The following is a 26,933-nucleotide window of genomic DNA, read 5'->3' as shown; positions in this document are numbered from 1 at the left end:
TTTCCTCCACAGGTGTGGAGATGGAGGGCGACCGCATTGCAGCAGCGCGTAATTGGCCGAATCCAACCACGGTAAAGGAGGTGCAGCTCTTCCTTGGCTTCGCCAACTATTATCGGCGGTTTATCCGGGGCTTTGGCAAGGTCGCAGCTTCCATTACATCTCTGTTGAAGGGTGGGCCGTCCCGGCTCCGCTGGTCTGCTGAGGCTGACAGGGCCTTCAGTAACCTGAGGGAACTTTTCACCTCGGCCCCGGTACAAGTCCACCCCGATCCATTACTACCGTTCGTAGTGGAGGTGGATGCGTCTGAGGTTGGGATGGGAGCAGTCCTATCTCAACGCTCGGGCACGCCACCCAGGCGCCGCCCCTGTGCGTTCTTCTCAAAGAAGCTCAGCCCGGCGGAGCAGAACTACGGCGTTGGTGATCGGGAGCTGTTGGCTGTTGTCCGAGCTCTGAACGTGTGGAGACATTGGCTCGAGGGGGCGAAACACCCTTTCCTCGTCTGGACGGACCACACGTAAGCTGGAGTACATCCGGGCAGCGAGGAGGCTGAACCCTCGCCAGGCCAGGTGGGCCCTATTCTTCACCCGGTTTGATTTCACTCTATCATACATTCCGGGTACGAAGAACGTGAAGGCAGACGCACTGTCCCGGCTGTATGATACAGAGGAGAGGCCCAGAGACAATACCCCCATACTGCCAGACTCATGCATTGTGGCGCCGGTAGTATGGGCGATGCACGCGGCTATAGCGCAGGCATTATGCTCAGATCCATCTCCACCGCAGTGTCCAGCTGGGCTGCAGTAGGTGGCTGCACTTATCCGTGATCGTCTGATCTACTGGGCACACACGTCACCCTCCTCTGGTCACCCAGGTATCGGTCGTACAGTGCACTGCCTGACCGAGAAGTACTGGTGGCCTACCTTGGCTAAGGACGTGCGGGTGTATGTTTCCTCCTGCTCAGTGTGCGCCCAGAGTAAGGCACCTCCCCAGCTGGTAAGTTCAAACCTTTACCAGTTCCACAACGACCATGGTCTCATTTGAGTGTTGATTTTTTAAACTGATCTGCCTCTCTTTCAAGGGAACACCACCATCCTGGTCGTTGTGGACCGCTTTTCGAAGGCCTGCCGCCTCCTTCCTCTGCCCGGTCTCCCCACGGCTCTGCAAACTGCGGAGGCCCTGTTTACACACGTCTTCCAGCACTACGGGGTACCAGAGGATATAGTGTCTGACCGAGGTCCCCAGTTCACGTCAAAAGTATGGAAGGCGTTCATGGAACGTCTGGGAGTCTCGGTCAGCCTGACCTATGGGTTCCACCCTGAGAGTAATGGGCAGGTGGAACGGGTAAATCAGGATGTGGGTAGGTTCCTGAGGTCCTATTGCCAGGACCGGCCGGGGGAGTGGTCGGTGTTCCTGCCATGGGCAGAATATGCCCAGAACTCTCTCCGCCACTCCTCTACGAACCTAACGCCATTTCAGTGTGTTTTAGGTTATCAACCGGTTCTGGCACCGTGGCACCAGAGCCAGACCGAAGCTCCTGTGGTGGATGACTAGTTTCGGCGCGCGGAGGAGACGTGAAACACTGCCCATGTTCACCTCCAATGCGCCGTGCATCGTCAGAAGGCCAATGCTGACCGTCACCGCAGTGAGGCCCCCGTCTTTGTACCGGGGGATCGGGTCTGGCCCTCGACCTGGAATCTGTCCCCCCACCTGCCCTGCCGGAAGCTGAGCCAGCGGTTTGTAGGGCCGTTCAAAGTCCTGAGGAGAATCAACGAGGTCACATAGGTTATTACTCCCCCCTGATTACCGTATTAACCCCTCGTTTCATGTCTTTCCTCAGGCCAGTGGTGGCTGGTCCGCTCCAGGAGTCTGAGGTGCGGGAGGTCCCTCCACCTCCTTTGGACATCGAGGGGGCGCCGGCGTACTCTGTCCGTTCCATACTGGATTCGAGGCGCTGGGTGGGGGGCCTTCAGTACCTTGTGGAGTGGGAAGGGTACGGTGCTGGGTCCCAGTGAGGGATATACTCGATCCCTCTCTGTTGATGGACTTCCATCGTCGCCATCCGACTCGCCCTGCTCCTCGTCCTCCTGGCCGTCCCCGAGGCCGGTGTTCGTGCGCTGCTGGAGCTGCGCGTCAAGGGGGTACTGTCTCCTCCTTGCTCAGGCAGGTTTCGGCGTTCATCGTCACCGGCTTACTAGCCACTACCGCTCCATTTATCATCATTCCATTTGTCTTGTCTTGTCTTGTCAATCACACACACCTGGTACTCATTCCCTCATTAGTCTGTGTATAAGTGTTCCCTCTGCCCCTTGTCCTTTGTGAGTGATTGTTCATTGTGAGAGTGAGTAGCTCGGTTTCCCTTGTGCTAGTTTCGTTTTGACGCTTGCTGCACTTTATTCATGTACACTGAATAAACTCTGGATTTCGGTGTTTTACCACCTGCGCCTGACTCCGTCATTCACACATCATCACACGTATACCAAGTGCCTCACATGTACACGCCTTTCTGATGGCCTCACGGGCACCATCCCACTTCTTACACCAATGTAGCGAATTTGTGGGGTAGCCCAAAGGTGTTGGCTTGACACTGCTAGGCGTTGGGTTAAGGTCGCTACACTATGTTTATTAGTGTGATATCTTGTTTGTTATGATTATGAACATCTTGCTACATATGAGTGCTAGGAACAGGTTACTGGCTACCCCAATGGCTGTGGAAAGTCAAACTGAAAAAGAAATGTACAGTATTAGGATTTTTGTGTAAGATATTTCCATGTCATAAGATTTCAAGTCAGGTATAACTAACTACCTTTTTGATCTGCTTCTCTACTCAAAAAGAGCTGCCCCCTATTCAAAGACCTCTACATATGTAAGAAGCTAAAAGGTTATTTAATTTCAAATAAACTATAATCTTGTTTTCATACCCTGGATATTTATCTAGATTATAGATATTGCTGCTGACATGATCTTGTACAGTATATCGGAATCTTCGCATTGTGCTCCACGTTCCATTATAATATAATTACATCATAATAAAAATCAGTGTCAAATGAGTGCCGCTATCGATGTATTGTTCATGTCTATCTTGTGTTAGGGGAAAGAAATGTGTCCTCCATTGTGTCACCTTTCATACCGGGTCTACCCTGCAGCACAGAGTTACTTTCAGAGATACCCCTCCTCCCCTCAAACAGCTTTGAAGACAGGGGGCATGTCACGCAGCCCGACACAGGCCTCCGTTTTCATGTCCCCTGGCTAATTTCCCCTCAAGTCCCGTTCCACTTGACAGGCGTTCCTCTAAACACCATTTACAGAATGCTTTCATTCTCCACTGCCTCTCCCGCTCTCTCTCCCCACTTTCTCTCTCGCTCTCTCTGCCTCATCGGCTTTAAGTAGCCATTAAGTGCTTAAACGCACACATTCCACTGAGGCTTCTTAATGAATATCCAATAGGTTCTGGTTTGATATTTTGTCCCCATTTTTCAAATCATGTCTCATCCCTCTTAACATGATCTATGGTCTGCAAGAGAGCTGCTTAATGTGTGCGTCATCTGATCTTTTCACTTTAATTATGAATTAACTGATTAATTAATTGATTCAGTGATCAGGTCAATATTGTCTCCGTAAAGAATAGGGGTGTGAGGTAGTCTCATGGTTAGGTGGAGGGTTTAGGTGGAGGATGATGAACTAGTCCCTGAACACTCTCTCCATCCTCTAGCTCCACAACATCACACTGCCATTGACTCTCTAAAGGAGAGTCTAAATCTGTCTATAAAAGGCAGTGACTGACAGAAACGAGACTAAATAGCATTGAGCCCCGTGAGGCAAACACATGATGCACCTGATGGTTCTTACATGCCAATGTTGTTATCCCAAGCTTGAACTCATCAACTCTGTGTCTCAGGAGCAGGACTTTATTCCTCCTTGCCTATATTGCAGACATGACCTGAAATTGGTGCCAGTGTGCAGTAGCTCCTCAGGACGCCCAGTGTGAAGACTGTGGCTGGATGGATAGGATACCCCGGGCCCATACAGGCTATTCCCTCCTCCCAATCCACCCACACTACAAACCCTACTGAGCTGTTTATTAATAGTTGCAGCTGGCACCACAACGGGCCCTGAAGCTAAGACAAATAGGGAGAGCAAGTAGGCCTGTTTTATAGCAAATCTGAGACTAAGACAGTGAGGGGAGAGATTCTAAGACTGATCTGCTGCTGTGACACCGGAAGGAAACAAACGCAGTGGCAGTGTGGCACCTTATATCAAAGAGCTACCCCCTCCGTTGCCTTAAATTGAATTTTGTAATCTTCTACCTGCTCCTGTTTCCTTTTGCCGCCGGCGCTGGCAGACACGTTGTACTGCGTCCACAGATAACAGTAACACCCACCCACCTTCCAGCTCACCCACACACACTGCTATAGTCTATATACTGCAACACAGAGTTGAAGACACACACACACACACACATACACATGTGTGTGCGCAGGCTAGCACTCAAGCGCACGAACACACACACATACACACACACAATATCCAATCACATACAGCAGGTGATTGAGAGTGTGTTATTCTTTCAAACAGACAAAAGCTACTTTACAGTATTGTCCAAGTGACTCCACGCAGGTCTTCAGTGTCAAGCCATTTGTCTTATTAGAAACCTCATCTCCATTTATTTTGCTGCCTTCCCCTCCCCACTTCCTTATAGCCCTCTGGTCCATAAGCAAGGAAAGGTCAATTAAATGGGCTGAGGGACAGAGGGAAAAAAGCCTGCAGGGATTCAGCTGCGATTGAAAGCAAAGAATGAGCAGCTCCTGCACTCCAGGCTCTATTTATATCAAGATGAGGTGGGAGGATAATGTGCCATCAGTTAGGAGATGGCATTAAATCAACTTTGATCAGGGAAACATGGATCCAGCTCCTGAGAGAGGCTTAAGACAGTCCTACAGCTCAGTAGGACTGTCTTAAGGGTAAAGAGGGAGATATGGATCTGCGTCTAGGCACGCCTGGTCTACAGGACAGTGAACCTAACCAGTTAACACTGGGAACCACAAAGGACTTTCATCTGACAAGCAAATACAACATGTCATATATGCCAGTTTCTAAAACATGATTTTGCTTTTCACCTATTGGCTGAAAAGTCAAAGTAAGGTCTTTTCGTAAATACACATACCACATTTCCTTTCAGAGTATTGTCTGAAAAGTTACGTTTTGGCATCTTCACAGTGTGGTTCTATTAATTGTAGAGCCCTAAGCTAAGGAGTCCAGAGCCCCAAGGTCTCATAGAGACAATATCATTTGATAAGGAGATTCTAAAGTGCATTGAATATCTGCACTGTTGAGACATTGCATCCTATCTTTTTTCATATCAAGACAAATCAATGCAAACCATCAAAAAAAGCATAAAGCAACAGCGTTTTTGTCGATTCCCCCTCCTAGTCACTCTAACTGTACATCACATCATTTTACTTTACCATTCCTAGGGTTGCTTGAGTGGAGGCATATTAGAGGGCTTCAATGCCCTGTGTCACCTCTGTCATCTCCTCCTGAAGATGAATACATTAATAGAGATCTTGAAAGACTGTCAATTAAATCCAGATCAACAGCACCATCAGGCATCAACACAACTAACTTCTGCTTTGAAGATACAAATGTTTTATATCAGGGACTATTTTTTGCCCATAAAGTTTTTACAGAACGTATTTGCAGTTTTGTTCTCTTGTCACATTAATTTTAATTCACAAAGACTTTGGCTCTCTTTCTCAGCAAATGTTTGAATTATTAAAGGGTGGTTTTCAGAGGGGAATGGAGACATTTGTCGAGATCCACATATTTTTTAAACGTGCCCTATAGGCATATACGTTCACTCAGTGCCTGTGTTCAGCTGCAGTCACTATCACAGTGAGAACACAACCCACACTTCCTGTGTTCTCTACTTATTTTCGCCAGTTTTCCAACAAAGCCACTTTTCTACTTAGTGGTATTACACAAGCTTCTTTGTGTACAAATTAATGATGCCCCTTGAATAATAATGGTGAGAGGAGATAGCCTTGTTTGCCCTAATTTAACCACTGAATTACGGCTAAAGAAGGCTGATTTCTTTGTTAGATATTCAAGGTGGAGAGCTTATCCTGTTTAGGTAGTTTTATAAACCATGAATAAATTGATAAATACGTGGATTAAAGAGGTAAAGTGCCTTGCAAAAGTATTCATCCCCCTTGGCGTTTTTCCTAATTTGTTGCATTCCAACCTGAAATTTAAATGGATTTTATTTGGATTTCATGTAATGGACATACACAAAATAGTCCAAATTGGTGAAATGAAAAAAAATTACTTGTTTTAAAAAAATCTAAAAAATAAACTACGGAAAGGTGGCTGCATATGTATTCACCCCCTTTGCTATGAAGCCCCTAAATAAGATCTGCTGCAACCAATTACCTTCAGAAGTCACATAATTAGTTAAATAAAGTCCACCTATGTGTAATCTAAGTGTCACATGATCTGTCACATGATCTGAGTATATATACACCTGTTCTGAAAGGCCCCAGAGTCTGCAACACCACTAAACAAGGGGCACCACCAAGCAAGCAACACCATGAAGACCAAGGAGCTCTCCAAACAGGTCAGAGACAAAGTTGTGGAGAAGTACAGATCAGGGTTGGGTTCCAAAAATATCCAAAACTTTGAACATCCCACGGAGCACCATTGAATCCATTATTAATAGTTAGTTATGCACGCTCAAGTTTTCTGTTTTCTTGTCTTATTTCTTGTTTGTTACACAATAACAAATATTTTGCATCTTCAAAGTGATAGGCATGTTGTGTAAATCAAATGATACAAACCCCCCAAAAATCCATTTTAATTCCAGGTTGTAAGGCAACAAAATAGGAATACTTTCGCAAGGCACTGTACACTCAGTCAGAGATGGAAAATTATGTTAACATCTTTGTAAAATCCTTTTAATATCCTTTTTTTGTTGGGATGGAGAGTTTGTTGGATTTTTTATGATATTTGTTTGTGTGTGTATGTGTCTGAGAGAGAGAAAGAGGGAGCGAGGGATAGAGTGAGATTGTGTTGGAAGGAAGCTGCCGCTCCTAATGTCGTCGTCCATCACTGTCATAAATCGAAATCATAAATCATAACACACACATACGCAGGCACACACACACACACAATTTCATTGGGACATGTTTGGTTGGATCCTCTACAAGTAAATTGCATCACATTTCCTTTGAGAGATCCTTGAGCCACCAACATTCCTAAAGCATGGCTTATGTGTCTTTTCTCTACTCTCTGCAATGCATGTACAGTACATACATACAATCATTCTCTACCGCCCCCAGAATCTTATCGCTATTCTATCACATACTTAGTGACTGCAGCAGTCCATAGTTAAATCCTATATATGATAATTTGTTCCAATAGATCTCAGCCACTGCCTGTGCTGGCTGCCTGCCTACCTTTGTAAGGCTCCTGGAGATTTGTGCACCCTGTCACACTGAAGTTTGCGTTCCAGTTTGAGTCATGATACGCGTCTCCGGGCAAAACATTACTCTTGCTGTCAAGATTTATATATTCATGCATTCATGCTTTCAGCACTACAATTAATCTGTGCTTTTATTATTTTCTTCTTAAGGAAGAGGGGAAAGGAGGGGGGAAATGGTATACATTCAAAATAAGATAATAATTAAACACTATGTTTAGACATTGTATGATGTTATCACATTGTCATGAAATAGCACAGTATATTGGGTGGAAGGTAGGGACCTCCATGAGAATGACTCTGATCAAATGTGTTCCTGTAAACATCAAATTTGCCTCCAGTATAGTTTCCGATGGTTGATACTCCATTTAGCTTGTTTGTTTTTAGAGCTACCGATATCAGATCCGAATTTGACCCGTTTCGTCGCAGGAGGAAAATAATCCTGCAGCAGGAGGATTTGAATATCTGAATAAATATTTAGAATTGCCGCCAGGGAGTAGCTGGAAGCGGTGTTTGTATACAATGCACCTGTACCTAGATTGTACCTTATGTAGGCTACGTGCAGGCTACAGCGCGTCTCGTATTAATTCTTATGTGGATTATAATAAATAGACATATTTGTAGGGGGTAGATTTATTTTTCTTAGGGAAAATCTGTTTTTGTTAGATCAATTGTTTAATTATATTTTGAAGGCAAGCAATAGCCACAGCTAGAGTTGGCATGGGTTTGAATCCGGCCCACTGTTCATGGATGAACGTCTATTTCTGATGCATTAATTCTGCATGGTTACAGGGTTAATTCTGAGTGGTTGCATGGTCAAAACAGAAACAACTCAAAGGTTGTTTACCTAAAATGATCAATCCTATATTGGTCTTTCACAGGCAGGCCAACCGAAGCTCTATTGTGAACGTAGGCTAATAGTAGGCCTACTATTGAAACAGATAAATGAGGCTGTTAACTGAGTCAGAAATTCACAGGTTTCTGGTTTTTCCTCTTTCTTTTCAGGTATTTGCTCACTTTTTTATTATTATAGGAAAACAACAAAAGTGGTTGTTTTAAGTCCATGACAATGCTTAAACCACATCAGGACATCTCTTTTGAGGTTTGGGAAAAATCTAAGAAATTCAGATTTCTTTGTCTAGTTACCCTTTAATTCAAGTGCACAGGTACTGTACCTAGCACTGTTTTTTGGTTAGCTGTGTTTCAGTAGCCTAGCACATGAGATGGAGTTTACAAAACAAATGGCCACCGGATTGATGCAAATAATCATGATATCATTCTGACAGGTAGGCATAGGCTACTTTGTAGCTAGTTAACATTTAATTGAGATAGTTTGTGGGAAAGCCTTTCCATCTACCAGAAGACCTCCACTACAATACTTTGATGCGCATCGTGGGGACTAAGAAGTGAGTATACGCAATGCACACTGAAAAACGTGTTGTTATACATATACCTGCGTATACCCTTCACTACACTGGAAATAAAGTATTTCATCATTTACCACTACTGTGGTAATTTACCCAACACTTTGTATGAACGGAAACTAATGTTGGTGTAGGTTATTGTTTTTATTTTATTTGTTTCCAATTTATTTTATCCAAAGGTGTCTGGCATGATAATTTCTTATGAAGATCGGGGGTAAAATATCCCTGGACTGTCCATATTTGAAATGTGTAAATAAATAAAGTAAAATGCCAGAAGGGCGTGGGCCGGATTCGAACCCACGCCAACAGGGTAGGTCTATACTGTCTGTGCACGGCTGTGCTGAAGGCAGTGCCCTTACCGCTAGAATACCCCAGGCCAAGTTTTAACTCAATTATGACCATAGCATACACTTGACACTGTATTTCGTAGCCTAGTGGAGACCAATATCTATCTTGTGTTATTAAGATATATAAAATGACGGTTGTTGATGTGTAAGGCTGCATTTCAGATACATTGTTGTACGTTTGAATGTTGCAGTAATAGGACCTAGGCCTAGCATTTGAGCAAGCGAGAGAGAAAGTTATTTTGATAGCAAGCCCTAATCCCAATTACTCGACTGCCCCCGTATTGAGAGAAAGAGATCTGCTCTTTTTCAGGGACTCAAGAGGCTCATTTGAATTTTCTGAAGCAGCAGCAAATTTCTCGGTGACAAAAGAGTGATCAAGTTAGGATCCGACATCTATATCTACCCTCTCACTTTAATGAAAAAAATAGATTAATTTATTGTAGCTTTGTACAATAAATTAGTCAGAACGTATTAGTCAGATTGAGATTTTTGGTGCAGGCCTATGTTTCCCTGCAGGTTTCATGAAAGATGAACAGAAATTGTTTTGAGCCCCTTTGTCTTTGCCTTGTGTTGACCACTATTTACTTGGAAGTAACCAGCAAACATAAAACATTGCTGCCAGAGCAATGTGCCCCGTTATGCACAGCACGTCTTCATTATTAAAGTCACAAACATTCTGTGATATGTTTACTAAGGACGATACAGCAGGATAATTACTGGGGTTTATGAGGCTGGGAACTTTCATCGAGCTATTTGCATGTGAAGACATACAAGTCTACACAAATATGTGAAGGACCTTTATAAATTATATGACCGACCAGCTCGATTCGGTCCTATGTAGCAACATTTGAAATTGTGTTTTTTACATTGGATAAAAGTAGAGACTCAGAGCTAGAAAATGGTGTATCATACACTGCAGTTGAGGAACAATGGGATTGTAATTCTACTTTGAAATTTGATAAACTTTAACCCCACTTTTGAGAAAATTGCCCTTGAATGTGTTGATACGCCTACTGGAGAGCTCTTCTTTGTCTACACCCATTCAGCATCTTTCACACCCTCTTAAGCCTTAGCCCCACCCATCTCTTTAAGGATTCACATGGGAGGCCATGTGCTTGTAGTAAACAACCAAAGATTTCAAGATTAAAGTGGTGAAAGTAGTAGCAAAAATGATAGGATACAGGATACAGAAGGTGTAAACAATACAGTGAAATGGTTACTTGCATATTTGCATAATAGCAATATCCAAAAAAAAAAGTGTCCAGATAAATATTTTATAATTATTTGATGACTCTTACCCAGACACACTTGTCTAAATTGATGGGTCATGTGAAGGAAATGCTATAACCACCCCCCAGCAATATCTAGCTAAGTGGATGGGTCACTATTGTCTAGACATGTACACATGTTCATTAAATACAATAGATGGCTGTAATCACCCCCAGACACACCTGGCTAACTTGATGGGTCATGTAATCATCTGGCGAAGTGGAGTCTTTTGTTTAGACATCTAGCTAACTAGCTAGCTAGCTAAACAATGAACCTAATGGTGCTTTCAAGACAACTGGGAATTTGTATAAATACGAGGTCAAATCATGCTGTCAGTGATCTTCAGGTCAGAAAGGCGGGGCTCTAGAAAGAGAGTTGGAATTCCTAGTTGGATGACCATTCAAAATAATTTTTCAAGGTCGGAGCTAGTTTTTTTCTAAGTTCCCAGTTGTCTTGAACGCACTGAAGTCGGAGAATTCCGAGTTCCCAGTTCCGAATTCCCAGTTGTTTTGAACGTGGCAATAATACCAACCCATAGTACTAGCAATACAAACTGATTGTCATAGCTAGCCACCATACATGAATCTGCAGGTAACTCAAGCTAACCAACTACACTATATATACACAAGTATGTGGACCCCTTCAAATGAGTGGATTCGGCTATTTCAGCCACACCCGTTGCTGACAGGTGTATAAAATCAAGCACACAGCCATGCAATCTCCATAGACAAACATTGGCAGTAGAATGGCCTTACTGAAGAGCTCAGTGACTTCCAACGTGGCACCGTCATAGCATGCCACCTTTCCAACAAGTCAGTTAGTCAAATTTCTGCCCAGCTAGAGCTGCCCCGGTCAACTGTAAACGCTGTTATTGTGAAGTGGAAACGTCTAGGAGGAAAAGCAGCTCAGATGCGAAGTGGTAGGCCACACAAGCTCGCAGAACGTGACCACCGAGTGCTGAAGTGCATAGAGCGTGAAAATCGTCTGTCCTTGGTTGCAACACTCTCTACCGAGTTCCAAACTGCCTCTGGAAGCAACGTCAGCACAATACATTTTTGTTGGGAGCTTCATGAAATGGGTTTCCATGGCCGAGCAGCCGCATACAAGCCTAAGATCACCATGCGAAATGCCAAGCGCTGCTGGAGTGGTGTAAACTCGCCGCCATTGGACTCTGGAGCAGTGGAAATGTGTTCTCTGTAGTGATGAATCATGCTTCACCATCTGGCAGTCCGATGGACAAATCTAGGTTTGGCGGATGCCAGGAGAACACTACCTGCCCGAATGCATAGTGCCAACTGTAAAGTTTTGTGGAGGAGGAATAATGGTCTAGGTCTGTTTTTCATGGTTCGGACTAGGCCCCTTAGTTCCATTGGAGGGAAATCTTAACACTACAGCATACAATGACATTCTAGATGATTCTGTGATTCCAACTTTGTGGGAACAGTTTGGGGAAGGCCCTTTCCTATTTCAGCATGACTATGCCCCGTGCACAAAGCGAGGTCCATTAAGAAATGGTTTGTCGAGATCGGTGTGGAAAAACTTGACTGGCCTGCACAGAGCCCTGACCTCAACCCTATCAAACACCTTTGGGATGAATTGAAGCGCCGACTGCAAGCCAGGCCTAATTGCCGAACATCAGTGCCCGACCTCACTAATGCTCTTGTGGCTGAATAGAAGCTAGTCCCCGCAGCAATGTTCCAACATTTAGTGGAAAGCCTTCCCAGAAGAGTTGAGGCTGTTATAGCAGCAAAGGGTTGACCAACTCCATATTAATGCCAATGATTTTGGAATGAGATGTTCGACGATCAGATGTCCACATACAGTGCATTCTATTAGTATTCAGACCACTTCCCTTTTTCCACATTTTGTTACATTACAGCCTTATTCTAAAATTGATTAAAAAATATAATAATCTTAGCAATCTACCCACAAAAATCCATAATGACAAAGTGAAAACAGGTTTTTAGAAATGTTGGCAAATGTATTAAAATTAAAAAACAGAAATACCTTATTTACATAAGTATACAGACCCTTTGCTATGACACTCAATTGAGCTCAGGTGCATCTTGTTTCCACTGATCATCCTTGAGATATTTCTACAACTTGATTGGAGTCCACCTGCAGTAAAGTCAATTGATTGGGCATTATATGGAAAGGCACACACCTGTCTATATAAGGTCCCACAGTTGACAGTGGATGTCAGAGCAAAAACCAAGCCATGAGGTCAAAGGAATTGTCCGTAGAGCTCCGAGACAGGATTGTGTCGAGGCACATATCTGGGGAAGGGTACCAAAACATTTCTGCAGCATTGAAGGTCCCCAAGAACTCAGTGGCCTCCATCATTATTAAATGGAAGAAGTTTGAAACCACCAAAACTCTTCCTAGAGCTGGCCGCCTGGCCAAACTGAGCAATCGGGGGAGAAGGGCCTTGGTCAGGGAGGTGACCAAGAACCCGATGGTCACTCTGACAGAGCTCCAGAGTTCCTCTGTGGATATGGGAGAACCTTCCAGAAGGACAACCATCTCTGCAGCGCTCCACCAATCAGGCCTTTATGGTAGAGTGGCCAAACGGAAGCCACTCCTCAGTAAAAGGCACATGACAGCCCAGTTGGAGTTTGCCACAAGGCACAGAAAGGACTCTCAGACCATGAGAAACAAGATTCTCTGGTCTGATGAAACCAAGATTGAACTCTTTGGCCTGAATGCCAAGCGTCACATCTGGAGGAAACCTGGCACCATCCCTATGGTGAAGCATGTTGGTGGAAGCATCATACTGTGGGGATGTTTTTCAGCGGCAGGGACTGGGAGACTAGTCAGGATCGAGGGAAAGATGAACGGAGCAAAGTACAGAGAGATCCTTGATGAAAACCTGCTCCAGAGCGCTCAGGACCTCAGACTGGGGTGAAGGTTCACCTTCCTACAGGACAACGACCTTAAGCACACAGCCAAGACAACGCAGGAGTGGCTTCGGGACAAGTCTCTGTATGTCCTTGAGTGGCCCAGCCAGAGCCCGGACATGAACCCGATCGAACATCTCTGGAGAGACCTGAAAATAGCTGTGCAGCGACGCTCCCCATCCAACCTGTCAGAGCTTGAGAGGATCTGCTGAGAAGAATGGGAGAAGCTCCACAAATACAGGTGTGCCAAGCTTGTAGTGTCATACCCAAGAAGAATCGAAGCTGTAATCGCTGACAAAGGTGCTTCAACAAAGTACTGAGTAAAGGGTCTGAATACTTATGTAAATGTGATATTTCAGTTTATTTTAAAAATGGATAAAAACCTGTTTTTGCTTTATCATTATGGGGTATTGTGTGTGGATTGATTAGGGGGAAAACAGTTTAATCCATTTTAGAATAAGGCTGTAACGTAACAAAATGTGGAAAAAGTCAAGGGGTCTGAATACTTTTCGAATGCACTGTACTTTTGGTCATGTATTGTAGGTTCAATGTTAGCTAGCTAGCTAACAATAGGCTATAACTAGCATAATATTACAACACAGATCATACACGTAACGTTAGCTAGCGAGCCCGCCAGCTAACGTTAGCTAGCTATCTAACAGTACACTTTAACTTACAATGAAAAGGACTTTCTGACAAAATTTGAAACTTATAATATCTGAAAATGTAGCTAGCTAGTCTCTTTCCCATATACATGGATGAATACTTCTCCCTCACTGTTGTGGATACCATGGTTGCCCTTAGTTTGTAGATGTAATCCGGAGACAGGTGTTTTTTACAACAGCCTTCTGTGTTCTCTTTTCGACTCCCTCTGCATATTTGCAATCAAACACCAGAATTGTGTCCATCTCCTTATCTATCATACTCTGCTTCCACCGGGCATCCCACTGATTTTAAAACTTGGTAAACTTCTTCCGTGACAACAATACTGTTGATCGCCATTTCTTCCCCATCACTGTCATCAAAAGATGCTACAATGTCTGGTTCAATTAAAATGTTTAACCTAAATCAGGGATTTCCTCATCGTCTGATTTATTTTCAGAGTCAGCATGGCACGATCGTCCTCCAGAAAGTGGAGAGCAAGACTTTTGCGGTTCTTCATGATATCTTTCAAAAAAGCCACAGTAGAAAGCATTATCTACACATACTGAGCAGCTCATGTTATAGACAGGAGCATGTTAAATGGCAGACCAATTCGAACTAATCTCTCGGCATGTCCAGCCCATCCATTATCTCAGCCAATCATGGCTAGTAGGAAGGTTCCTGTCTTTTTCGTGGCTAAACCAACTAGGCTTGTAATTTAACAATTGCATTCGTATTTACAGATGGCATACAAGTTTGTTATTAAGGCTCATGAAAGTTCACATGTTCCAGAAGGCATTTCTGCCAACTGTAAATTGCTCTGGATAAGAGTGTCTGCTAAATGACTAAAATGTAAATATTTGATAATTCCCAAAAAAAGGTGTAAAGCAAAAGAGAGAGGGAGAAAGAGAGAGAGCGATACAGAGAGATAGCGTTAAAAAACATATGAGGTTAATAGCTCCAGAGTTTTACAGTATATTAATATATGACCAGCAGGATGTAACATTAACAATGTGCTATCCTCTACACAGAGACAGGCAGAGGGAAGGAGATAGAGAAGCTCAGCTTTGCTCCCCTTTCATCCCTCTCTCTTTTGTCCTTTTCTAGTGAGAAGATTAGAGCTGCCACATGTCCATAATGATCTCATTTGTTGGCAGGGGGGTGAATCACACAGTCCCCAGTGTGCTTCCTCACACTCACCTCCTCCCCAGTCCTAGCAGACCTTGTTAATCACATGCCCTACAAAGACCTAGCATGGGCCGTGTTCATCCACTGCCACCGCAACCCGCTCCACGATCCATGCACAGGTCACTGAAGCATCATTTAGCACAACTAATTTATTCTGCTTGCTGTTTCGTCTCATGTCAAATAGGAGAGGAGTGAAAGCTTCAGTAAAATAAGTAAAAGAAATTGCTGGCTAATTGGAGCCCAGGGTGGAGGGAGAGAGAGGGAGAGAGGACCCTGTGCTCCCAGAAAGAGGGCCTGGCATTTGTCTTTGTTAGCTCCCACTACCCTGGCACAGAGCAAACTAATTACCTCATGTTTATATCATCCTAATTAGTGCACACTCTAACAGGCTAATTACAAGAGTGTCGCAAACTCTCTGAATGTTTCCTGAAAAGTAGAAGACTGTCTGAGAAGTGTGGACATTTTGGAGTGAGGAATCTCTAGACTTTGTTTGAGATGCATATGTCTTTGTGCTCTGTTTTATCTCTTACATCATAGCTACAGGTGTAGGATCTTAATTTGAGCCAGATTGCTACAGCAGGAAAATAATCACGCAGCAACAGGAAATGTGAATTATTATGTGGATTATAATGAATGGACATTTTTGTAGGGGTTGATACATTTTTCGTAAGGGAAAAATTCTGAAATTTCAAAGTGTAAATGACAAATTTTAGAAGCCTTTTTAAACCTCAAACACACACAAATATGAAATGTCCTGCATTGCAGGAAAGTTATCCTGCAACAGGGTGATCAAATTAAGATCCTATATCTGTAACACAGCTAATACCCATGGCAGGGTATGTAGAGCTGTTACTGTAGGCACATCCATAATAGAAACACTTACATAGTCATACTGAACAAAAATATAAATGCAACATGCAACAATTTCAACGATTTTACTGAGTTATAAGGAAATAAGTCAATTGAAATAAATAAATTAGGCCCTAATCTCTGAAATTCTCATGACTTGGCAGGGGGCGCAGCCATGGGTGTGCCTGGGAGGGCATAGGCCCACCCACTGCGGAGCCAGGCCCAGCCAATCAGAATGAGTTTTTCCCCACAAAAGGGATTTATTACAGACAGAAATACTCCTCAGTTTCATCAGCTGTCCGGGTGGCTGGTCTCAGACGATCCCCCAGGTGAAGAAGCCGGATGTGGAGGTCCTGGTCTGGAGTGGTTACACGTGGTCTGCGGTTGTGAGGCCGGTTGGACGTACTGCCAAATTCTCTAAAACGACGTTGGAGGTGGCTTATGTAGAGAAACTAACGTTACATTCTCTGTCAACAGCTCTGGTAGACATTCCTGCAGTCAGAATGCCAATTGCACGCTCCCTCAAAACCTGAGACACCTGTGGCATTGTGTCACGATCGTCAAACAGAGATGAGGACCAAGGCGCAGCGTTGCAGGCAAACATACTCTTTAATTAGAGACACGATCAAAAACAACAAACGATACGTGACAGTTCACGGTCTAACATAAACAGACTTGAAACAAGATCCCACAAACACAAATGGGAAACAGACAGTTTAAATATGGCTCCCAATCAGAGACAACCAACGACAGCTGACACTCGTTGCCTCTGATTGGGAGCCACTCAGGCCAACATAGAAATACACATACTAGATAAACAAATGAAATGCACACCCTGGCTCAACATACAAGTGTCCCCAGAGCCAGGGCGTGACACATTGTGTGACAAAACTGCACATTTTAGAGTGGCCTTTTATTGTCCCCAGCACAAGGTGCACCTGTATAATGATCATGCCGTTTAATCAGCTTCTTGATATGCCACACCTGTCAGGTGGATGGATTATCTTGGCAAAGGAGAAATGCTCACTAACAGGGATGTAAACAAATTTGTGCACAACATTTTAGAGTAATACACTTTTTGTGCGTATGGAAAATTTCTGGGATATTTTATTTCAGCTCATGAAACATGGGACCAACACTTTACATGTTGCGTTTATATTTTTGTTCAGCACACATCTATTTTTATATGGTACCTATGTTCCAGTGTTGTCTGCTAAAGAAGTGCAGGTAGCCACAAGGAGGCTTATGTTACCAGAACGATGTCTGAATTCAATAGTGGAAAGGCTATTTTACAAGAAACCCCATTGGGTTATCTGTCTCTGTTGCATAAGTAACATTTCTGTAAAATGTTTGCTTCAGTGAATTCATTTGTTATAGTGTCCTGAGGTAAAGGTTGTCTCTGTGAACGTCTGTAGTCAAAGTCTGTGTGTGTGTCCCCCTGGCTGTATGAGCTGTGTTAAAATTGAATTTGCATGAAGTTCTAAGATTAACTCAGTGCACCATTAGCTCCCCACCTGAGAGACTCAAATGGCATATATTATATTATTATATTCAGCGAGAGATGATTGAGTTGTGTCTGGCTGTTTGATAACTGGCTGAATCAAAGTTGGGCTCAGGGCATCCTAGATGTAGCCTTACGTCAGAGGGAAACAGGATCTGACACTCACACACAGTTATCTAAGCTGTGGCACCAGAACGCTTCGCCTTCATAATTCCATGCAGATTCTGAGAGGTCCAGAAATTGCTTAGGACTGCAAAATCCAAAGTATTTCAGAACATCTACATTATTAAGACTGGATTTACATGGAGCCAAGACCCAAAATAAGCTTTTTTAAAGGTTAAAATGCAAACTAGGGGTTTTAAGGAGGGAAAGGCAAAGAGGCAACCTTGGTAAGGCAGAGACTGAGTCTATCCCTGCCGCTGTTCGGGTTTAAGATTAATTCACAGCTTGTGGCTCTGGAGTTAAAATAAGTGTGGAGATTCCATTGCTTAAATACAAGCTGGAGCGGAGCTCAGTGACTTTAATTGACATTCAAAACACTCCAGGAGGAATGAAGACCTTTTTTTTTTGTGGTTTAGGGGAAAAAACACATCTGTGGTGTGGAGGAGCAACATAGGTTAATACATTCCCATATCTGCAGAGAGGAAAACTGCTAGCTGAGATGTGTCATGTAAATACGAATGTCTTTCAAAGGGGGAAACATTATGTAGCCTAATAGGTCAGCACCAGAGCGATATTTTAGATTCAGGCCTTTATCGAACTAGAGGGTAATTGAGATAACGATCATTGCGCACAATACACATTACTATTAGTATTCAGAAAGGATTAAAACAATTTGTTTAAGATACAATTTAAGCAAGGTCAATTGAACAGAATAGAACAATTTGATTTAAATTCCGAAACGTGAATTAACATTTTCTAAAATTAACACGGATGACGAGTCAGAATTTTAATTTTGTGGAGTCTCATCGTTCTGTCTCTATCATTAAGCGAAGCCACTCCATTTCAAACTTCTAAACTGTTCAAGCGGTAGCATTTCATTGTCTGCTTAATTGCTTATCCTAATTTGCTTTTCTTGCATTGTCATGGCTCCAGGGTGCCATGATCAGATTAACCAGGAACTGTACTTAACTTTATGTTGTAACCACCACCAATGTACCACACTCACAGACTGCTAGATTGTTTTAACTTTGCTATCTTTATTTTCCCCTCAGAGTGAATACACATGTCCCCGTCCACTACCTGGAGCTTGGCTTGGAGATGTACCCACCATTCACTAGAAGACGTACGTTTTACCAGCCAGTTGCTAACAAGCAGAGGAATCAGGCCCTACAACACTACAGCTACCCCATTACTGTCTGTCCTGATCTTACGGTGGCACTCTCTAAACATCTGATACAGACAGATGTCAAACTATACCTCAACAGGCCCATTGACAATCTAATTTGGAAGCAAGAATGACTTTCAGGATTTCTACCACTGAATATTTCTCCATAATCTTTCTGTATCTTGGTTCTCAGCTGCCCTACGACAGTGTTCATCCAACTATGACTAAGGTTGCTGTTAAAGCCTTGGCCATGTTAACCCTTTGATTGAGGGGGTTTGGAACAATTCACGTCTGCAACACCTCTCTGACCGTTGCCACAATGGGTAGTGTCACCCTGTCACTCTGCTGGAGGCTGGCGAAGTGAAAATGGTCTGTGGAGCATACGGACCATTACAGCTAATGGAGGTGACAAGTGGACAGGGCGGTGGCCGTCCAGACGCAGATTGTCCCTTCTTTCCCGGCAAGAAACCACAGGTGTCAGCCCAGCAACGACCTGATGATGTGCACTGAACAAGTAGCTCTGACTGCCTGGCAAAATTGAAATGTGCAAACTCTGCTGTGTGTAATTTAAAATACATTTCCATGTTTTTTCTTTGCTGTTGAACAACCCATTATTTGCAGCTGTGGTTTAGAAAAATATCAATAATTTCTATTCTGCCAAGATGGCTTCAAAAAAAGCTATGCTCTCGTTTGCAGCTCAGAAGTGTTCATGTGGATTTTGTTTGCTTTATAAGTTTACAGCGTGTACCTGTCTCTTGAGTAATATTTGAGTAAAGCTCTCATTGTTCATCTAGTCCCCTGGGGAGAGCTGCAGTCAATAGCTGGAGGTACTTTTCTGAGAAGTCTGAGGATCTGGTCTGGAGAACAACTGATCTTCATGCCAATCACATCTAGTAGTAGAGGAACTCAATCTATTCCCAGACACACAGACAGCTGTAATTACACATCATGGCCCATAATCAGGAAAGAAAAGAAAGAGACTCAAACTTCTCAACTGTATATGACTATTTACAGTATTATTTGTTGCTACCATCTTTCTCCGACACCAAAGGCCTTTAGGGGTGGGTGTTTTGGATCTCTCTGTCTCGTGGGCACTGGGGAGAACTCTAGCTTTGGTGGTTCTGTCTCTTTAAAAGGACCAGAGGATTTCACAACAGAACCATTTCAAAGCGGAGTTGCCTCGGTGGGAATTCTCACTGATATGAGACTAGTGCCATAGGGTGAACGCACTACAGAGATGGATGTTCTGTATGAGCCATTTTATCTGTGTGTGCGTGTGCGTGTGCGTGTGCGTGTGTGTGTGTGTGTGTGTGTGTGTGTGTTGGAATGATGAACGTTCCAGAGAGGATTCCTTGAATTTCTCTAGAACCTTTGAAGATGGATGAAGCCTCAACGCTCCCCCGTTCTTATAGTACTACAGTGCTCTTCTGCCAAATCAACATGCATGTCTGTGTGGGTGTGTGTATGTGTGTGTAGCGTGTAGCGTGTTTGACTTCATTCATGAGTGTGCTTGCATTGCTTGACAGTGTATTTGAACGAGAGATTATGTATGTGTGTCACAAATACGGTTCATGCCACTGCTAACAAATTGTGAGTAACGCTGAATACATGCTGTGTCTACATCAAAATCTCCTTAAAAGGATATGTCAAATCCCCTTTAAACGGATGTGTTGAATTTGTGTGTGTGTGGGTGAGTGGGTGGGTGGGTGTGTGGTTTAACTTTACCAATCCTCACAAGGATAGAAAAAAAAAGGTGGGACATTTCGCAGGTCCCCAAAAGGAACATTTTTATTTTAGGCTTAGGGGTTAGGTTTAGGGTTAGAATTAGGGTTAGGGTTGGAATTAGGGTTAAGGGTTAGGATTAGGAATTAGGGTTAGGTTTTGTTTTAGGGTTAGGGGTTTGGGGTTTGGGGTTAAGGTTAAGGTTAGGGTTAGGGTTAGGGTTAGGGGTAAGGGAAAATAGGATTTTGAATGGGAATACATTTTTCGGTGCCCACTTGGATAGTAAAACCAACGTGTGTGCGTGTGTGCGTGTGTGTGGAGAGAGGAATGGGGACTCATATTCACCGCTTTCATTCTTCATAATTGTTCAAATGGGGTTGAGCTCAGAGGCGTTTGCCTCATCTCAAAACAGTATCAATGGATTTCTACATTAAAAAGATAACTATTTTGTACTGTATATTTCTGCTATCTCCCCATAAAGGTATTGAACATTTTATAATTAACTGTATTATTTGTTCACTGAAAAATTTTCTGTTTTATAATGTAAATAACTGAATCAATGGTGAGCAATAGAAATTGGTCAAATAGAAATGGTCATTCATCCTTTTTTTCTACCATACTTTAATGGAAACAATATACATTTGTTACAAAGCTGTTCTCCAGCATATGGACTTTCAGGGTGTACACCATTTAATAAAATCAAAGGAAACGTGAGCATGAGCATGAGCACACCAACTTGAGAAAGTATAAATCGTGTTTGAATGAGCTTGTTAGTGCCCTACTTGAGTCTGTGTGTGTGTGGGTGGGTGAGTGTGTGTGTGTGTGTGTGTGTGTGTGTGTGTGTCTGCCTGTGTGTATGTCCATATGCAGTTATTAAACATGTGTGAAGTTGTATGATGAACTCAATGTACCTGCTAGCTACCAACAAACTTATTGTATGGGACACCTTTAAATGTGCCTTTAGAGGCCATGCAATTCAGTACTCATCTCGAAAACAAAAGCAATTTAGGTCAAAAGAGTTTATACTAAGAAAGGAAATAGAAAGTCTAACAGAACAGATAGATGGCAATAAAAACTGTAACATAGAGGCTCAGAATAAATTAGAGGAAAAACAAAAAGAAATGGAGAAACTTATTCAAGAAAGATCAAGTGTAATATATTATTAAAAAAAAGCAAACTGGATGGAATATGGGGAAAAATGCACAAAATTATTTTTTTATCTTCAACATAGGAATGCTACCAAAAAGAACTTAATGAAACTGGTTACAATTGACGGAGTCACCCATAATTCACCAAATTATATTTTGAAGGAAGAAACAAAGTACTTTAAGCATATGTTTTATTTTCAGTCGCCTCCATCTCCTCTAACTGAAGCTAATTGTAGAGATTTTTTTTCTATTGATAATGTAAAATTAACAGCCACACAGAAAGACTCATGTGAAGGTGAAATTACAGAGGAGGAACTTCTGGATGCAATTAAAGACTTTATGTCTGGGAAAACTCCAGGGTTGGATGGCATACCAGTCGAGGTATACCAAACCTTTTTTGATATACTAAGAGGACCGTTATTAGCATGTTTTAACCACTCCTATGTAAATGGTAGATTATCTGACACTCAAGAAGAAGGTCTGATCTCATTATTACTGAAACAGGATACAAGTGGAAAATATAAAGATCCAGTCCATTTACAAAATTGGAGGCCCCTTACACTTCAGTGTTGTGATGCAAAAATCCTAGCAAAATGTATAGCGCATATAATTAAAAAGGTATTGTCGGATATTATTCATTCTAATCAGACAGGTTTTTTACATGGAAGATACATTGGAGATAATATAAGGCAAGTATTGGAAACAATAGAACACTATGGAAAATATGGGAAACCAGGCCTGCTATTCATAGCAGACTTCGAAAAGGCATTTGATAAAGTTCGACTGGGGTTTATATACAAATGCCTGGAGCATTTCAATTTTGGAGAATCTCTTATAAAATGGGTCAAAATCATGTATAGTAACCCTAGGTGTAAAATAGTAAATAATGGCTATTTCTCAGAAAGTTTTAAACTGTCAAGAGGAGTGAAACAAGGTTGTCCACTATCGGCATATCTATTTATTGTGGCCATCGAGATGTTAGCTATTAAAATCAGATCCAATAATAATATCAGAGGATTAGAAATACAGGGCTTAAAAACAAAGGTGTCATTGTACGCTGATGATTCATGTTTTCTTTTAAATCCACAACTAGAATCCCTCCACAGCCTCATAGAGGATTTAGATACATTTTCTAACCTCTCTGGATTACAACCAAATTATGACAAATGTACTATATTACGTATTGGATCACTAAAAATACAATCTTTACATTACCATGCAGTTTACCAATAAAATGGTCTGATGGTGATGTGGATATACTCGGAATACATATCCCAAAGGAAATAAATGATCTCACTTCAATACATTTTAATAGAAAGTTAGCAAAAATAGATAAGATCTTACTACCATGGAAAGGAAAATACCTGTCAATTTGTGGAAAAATCACCCTGATTAACTCTTTAGTATTATCCCAGTTTACCTATTTGCTTATGGTCTTGCCTACGCCTAGCGAACAGTTTTTTAAATTATATGAGAAAAAAATATTCAATTTTATTTGGAACGGCAAGCCAGACAAAATTAAAAGAGCATATTTATATAATGAATATGAATTCGAAGGACAGAAATTATTAAATATTAAAGCATTAGACCTATCACTAAAAGCGTCAGTCATCCAAAAGTTATACTTAAATCCGAACTGGTTCTCAAGCAAATTAGTAAGATTGTCTCACCCAATGTTCAAGAAAGGCCTTTTTCCCTTTATTCAGATTACAACCTCTCACTTTCAGTTATTTGAAAAGGAAATAATCTCCCAAATGTCACTATTTCTAAAACAAGCCATAGAAAGTTGGTTGCAATTTCAATTTAATCCTCCAGAAACGACAGAACAAATAATGCAACAAATATTGTGGTTAAATTCAAATATACTAATTGACAAAAAACCTTTATTTTTTGACAGAATGTTTAAAAAAGGTATAATCTTCGTAAATGATATCATCGGTAGGACTGGTGGAGTTATGTCGCACATGCAGCTGACAAAAACATATGGAAATGTCTGCTCTACCCAAAATTACAACCAAATAATTGCAGCCTTACCGCAAAAGTGGAAGAGGAAAGTGGAAGGGGGAGAAAGTAAGGAACTTGTCTGTCGGCCTTGCATTAAAGAACATAATTGGTTAAGGAAAACTGTGATAAATAAAAAAGTATATCAGTTTCACTTAAGGACCAAAGGATTGACAGCCGTCCCATATAGATTGCAAAATAGTTGGGAAGAGATCATTGACGTACCGATCCCATGGCATAGTGTTTATGAACTGACACGCAAAACGACACCGGATTCAAAAATTAGAATCTTTCAATTTAAATTATTATATAAAATTCTTGCTACCAATAGAATGTTATTTATATGGGGGATACAATCTTCCCAGCTCTGCAGATTTTGCTGTGAAGAGACAGAATCATTAGATCATTTGTTTTGGTTCTGTCCATTTGTAGCTTGTTTTTGGACACAGGTCCAAGAATGGCTAAAGGATTGCAATATTTACCTGGAACTAACCTTGCAGATAGCATTACTGGGAGATCTGAAAAGTCATAGTCAATCAATCAATAATATAATAATACTTTTAGCAATTTTTTTTATTTTTAATTCACAATCTGTAGAAGCAATGAGAATAGAAAGGTTCAGAACTTTTGTAAAACATCACAGTACGGTTGAAATATATATGGCAAATAGAAATCCTATATGGATGGTGTTAAGAGATAGATTGGAGGTATTGAATAGAGTTGAAGGATGGGACTAATAACAAATAACAACAAATAATAACAAAGATAGCTAATAATGTAAGCATACTGTGTCGGCAGGTAGCTTAGTGGTTAATAGCGTTGTGCCAGTAATCGAAAGGTCGCTGGTTCTAATCCCCGAGCCGACTAGGTGAAAAATCTGTCGATGTGTCCTTGAGCAAGGCACTTAACCCTAATTGCTCCTGTAAGTCGCTCTGGATAAGAGCGTCTGCTAAATGACTAAAATGTAAATGTAAAAATGTGTCCATAATAAGTATATAGGTTGTATGTTGGGAGCTTTTGGGAAAGAGCACCGTTAGAAAGATATGGCATATAGAAGCAAACCGGATGGACATCATGAAAATGATCGGAGAGGTTGAGAGTAGAAGAAGTTAAGGAGCAATAAAAAAAAATATATATATATATATATAATAGAATTATTGTAAAATTAACTCTGTCCATAAGGTGTAGATAGTAAGTATAGACCGGAAGTAGAGGCCTGGGCATTGTTGTTCACTAATTTACTCCAAGTAGGGAAAGGATGGTGGGGTTGAAAAGTAATAAAGGGGAGTATATATATAAAAAAATTTAAAATAAAAAAAACATGGCGGATTGGAAGTGATGCAGACAATTACATTGATAGAAGATACAATCTATCTGCAATATTAAGCTGATCCATTCCCCCCGAAACCCCCCCCCCAAAAAAACAAAAAAACAAAATGCGTGTGACTGAGACTGCAAATGACACTGCCACACAGTTTGTGTTTATTTGTATACGTCTGATCTGTGTCTGTGTTAATGCTCGCCAAAGTCTATCCTATTCCCCACACATCTCTCAGTGATGGTCCTGTCACATCACCATTATTAGTCCCATTAATTCGGAGAGTGGAGCATTGATCTCTGTTCGACCGTATACTGTTCATGGTGACACTCACCACGGGTGCCGCGCCGCTGCACCGGCCCAATAATTACGCTCCATGTACCACAGCATTACTTTTCTCAAGAGGGGGCCAAGTTTGTGAATTTGCTTCTATGTTTCGCTGCTCTTGGAACGTGTCAAGCTGTCAGCTCAGAGGTCCAGATGGCAAATATCCCTTGCCTTCCCTGTGGCGTTCCATCTCCCCGTCTCTTTCTCTCTCTGGCTCTACCTCTATATATATATCTCTCTCACTCCCTCTATCTCGCTCTTCCCCCTTCTTTCACTCATTCTACCCCCCCCCCCACCACCCGCTCCCATTTCTCTCGCTCTCTCTCCCTCGCTCTCTCTCTTTTTTTCTCCCCCTCTCCCCGGTGATGGTAACACAGACAGAGCGCAGTGTTGAAGTCACCACACTGATTGAATAATGCATGAGGCTGTATAGCCCCTGTGTTGACCAGGGTCCAGACCAGACAGTTAGCAGTCCATAACATTTCCTCCTCCGGAAAGGCCCCAGAGTGAATATGTTCAACTGTAGGCAAATACACTGGTGTGGCCTTTATTAACTCTGGTCATGACACTGTACACAATCCAACTTGACACTGTGAAAGTACTACTCTGTCACATTTCTTTCCCATGTGGGTGCAATATGGATTACATACTGTACACAATCGCAGCTGAGTCAAACAAACAAACAAGAGAAAAACCACAGTGGGATTCAGGCCAGCCTGTTGAGATTTTTCTCAGATTTTGCACTGGCAAAGATCACCACCTCAATCCTTCAACACACAAAAAAAACAAGCAGCACCACCCTAATAGAACCAGGAAGTCCACCTATTTATGCAATGTACCTAAGTCAGTTGAACTACACTTGCGTGGACCAATTTCTCATGAAGAAAAATCCCATTTTAAAAAGGTATGAAGTAATTGCTGTAATTTTTATGTAAACAATTATGAAACACCTACTGTAGAACTGTGTGTTTTTTTTGTCCTACTTGATTAGTCTTTTAAAATGTTGCAGTCGAGATGAATACGCTTTCCAATTTACCGATTCTCCGCACACATCGATTTCCCACATACAATCATTATTTCATCAAGGTTAAGATAAGACAGAGACTCAATATAAGAGAACAGGTCAGGTAAAAACATATCTTCCTTCTCATGCTCCTCAAATCAGGTTGAAATTACAGGGCTGTAATTGGTGATGGAGGAATTTCTGTTCACGCCTCTGCTTCCTCACTGCCACCGCCACGTCTTTGTTCACCCTGTCTTCCACCTCAAAGCCCATAGCAATCTGCTCAGGCTGTGATTGTCGCTCTCACTAGAGAGAGAGAGAGAGAGAGAGAGAGAGAGAGAGAGAGAGAGAGAGAGAGAGAGAGAGAGAGAGAGAGAGAGAGAGAGGCGAAAGGAGTGATGAAGGGAGAGGGAATTGTGAAATAAGCCATCTTCAGTCACAACAGTTCCATGGGGGTTGCCTCGCAACTATTAATTCATGACACTCCCTAGATATAGAT

The 26,933-nt window shown here is 42.2% G+C and overlaps 1 protein-coding gene across 1 annotated transcript in view; it reads left to right on the top strand.

Annotated features, from left to right (window-relative positions):
* Nucleotides 1-20,600, top strand: part of LOC121541730 (leucine-rich repeat transmembrane neuronal protein 4) — a 61,249-nt gene extending 40,649 nt beyond the window's left edge. Inside the window, exon 3 of the mRNA XM_041850997.2 lies at nt 18,803-20,600. Within this exon, the coding sequence (XP_041706931.2) occupies nt 18,803-18,868 (66 nt within the window). The 3' untranslated portion in view covers nt 18,869-20,600. The remainder of the gene's footprint in view (nt 1-18,802) is intronic.
* The last annotated feature ends 6,333 nt before the right edge of the window (nt 20,601-26,933 follow it).

Source organism: Coregonus clupeaformis, chromosome 27 (assembly GCF_020615455.1).
Source record: "Coregonus clupeaformis isolate EN_2021a chromosome 27, ASM2061545v1, whole genome shotgun sequence".
NCBI classification, from domain to species: Eukaryota; Metazoa; Chordata; class Actinopteri; order Salmoniformes; family Salmonidae; genus Coregonus; species Coregonus clupeaformis.
Note: the sequence above shows the minus strand (reverse complement) of the source record. Positions and strands in the feature narration are given on the sequence as shown.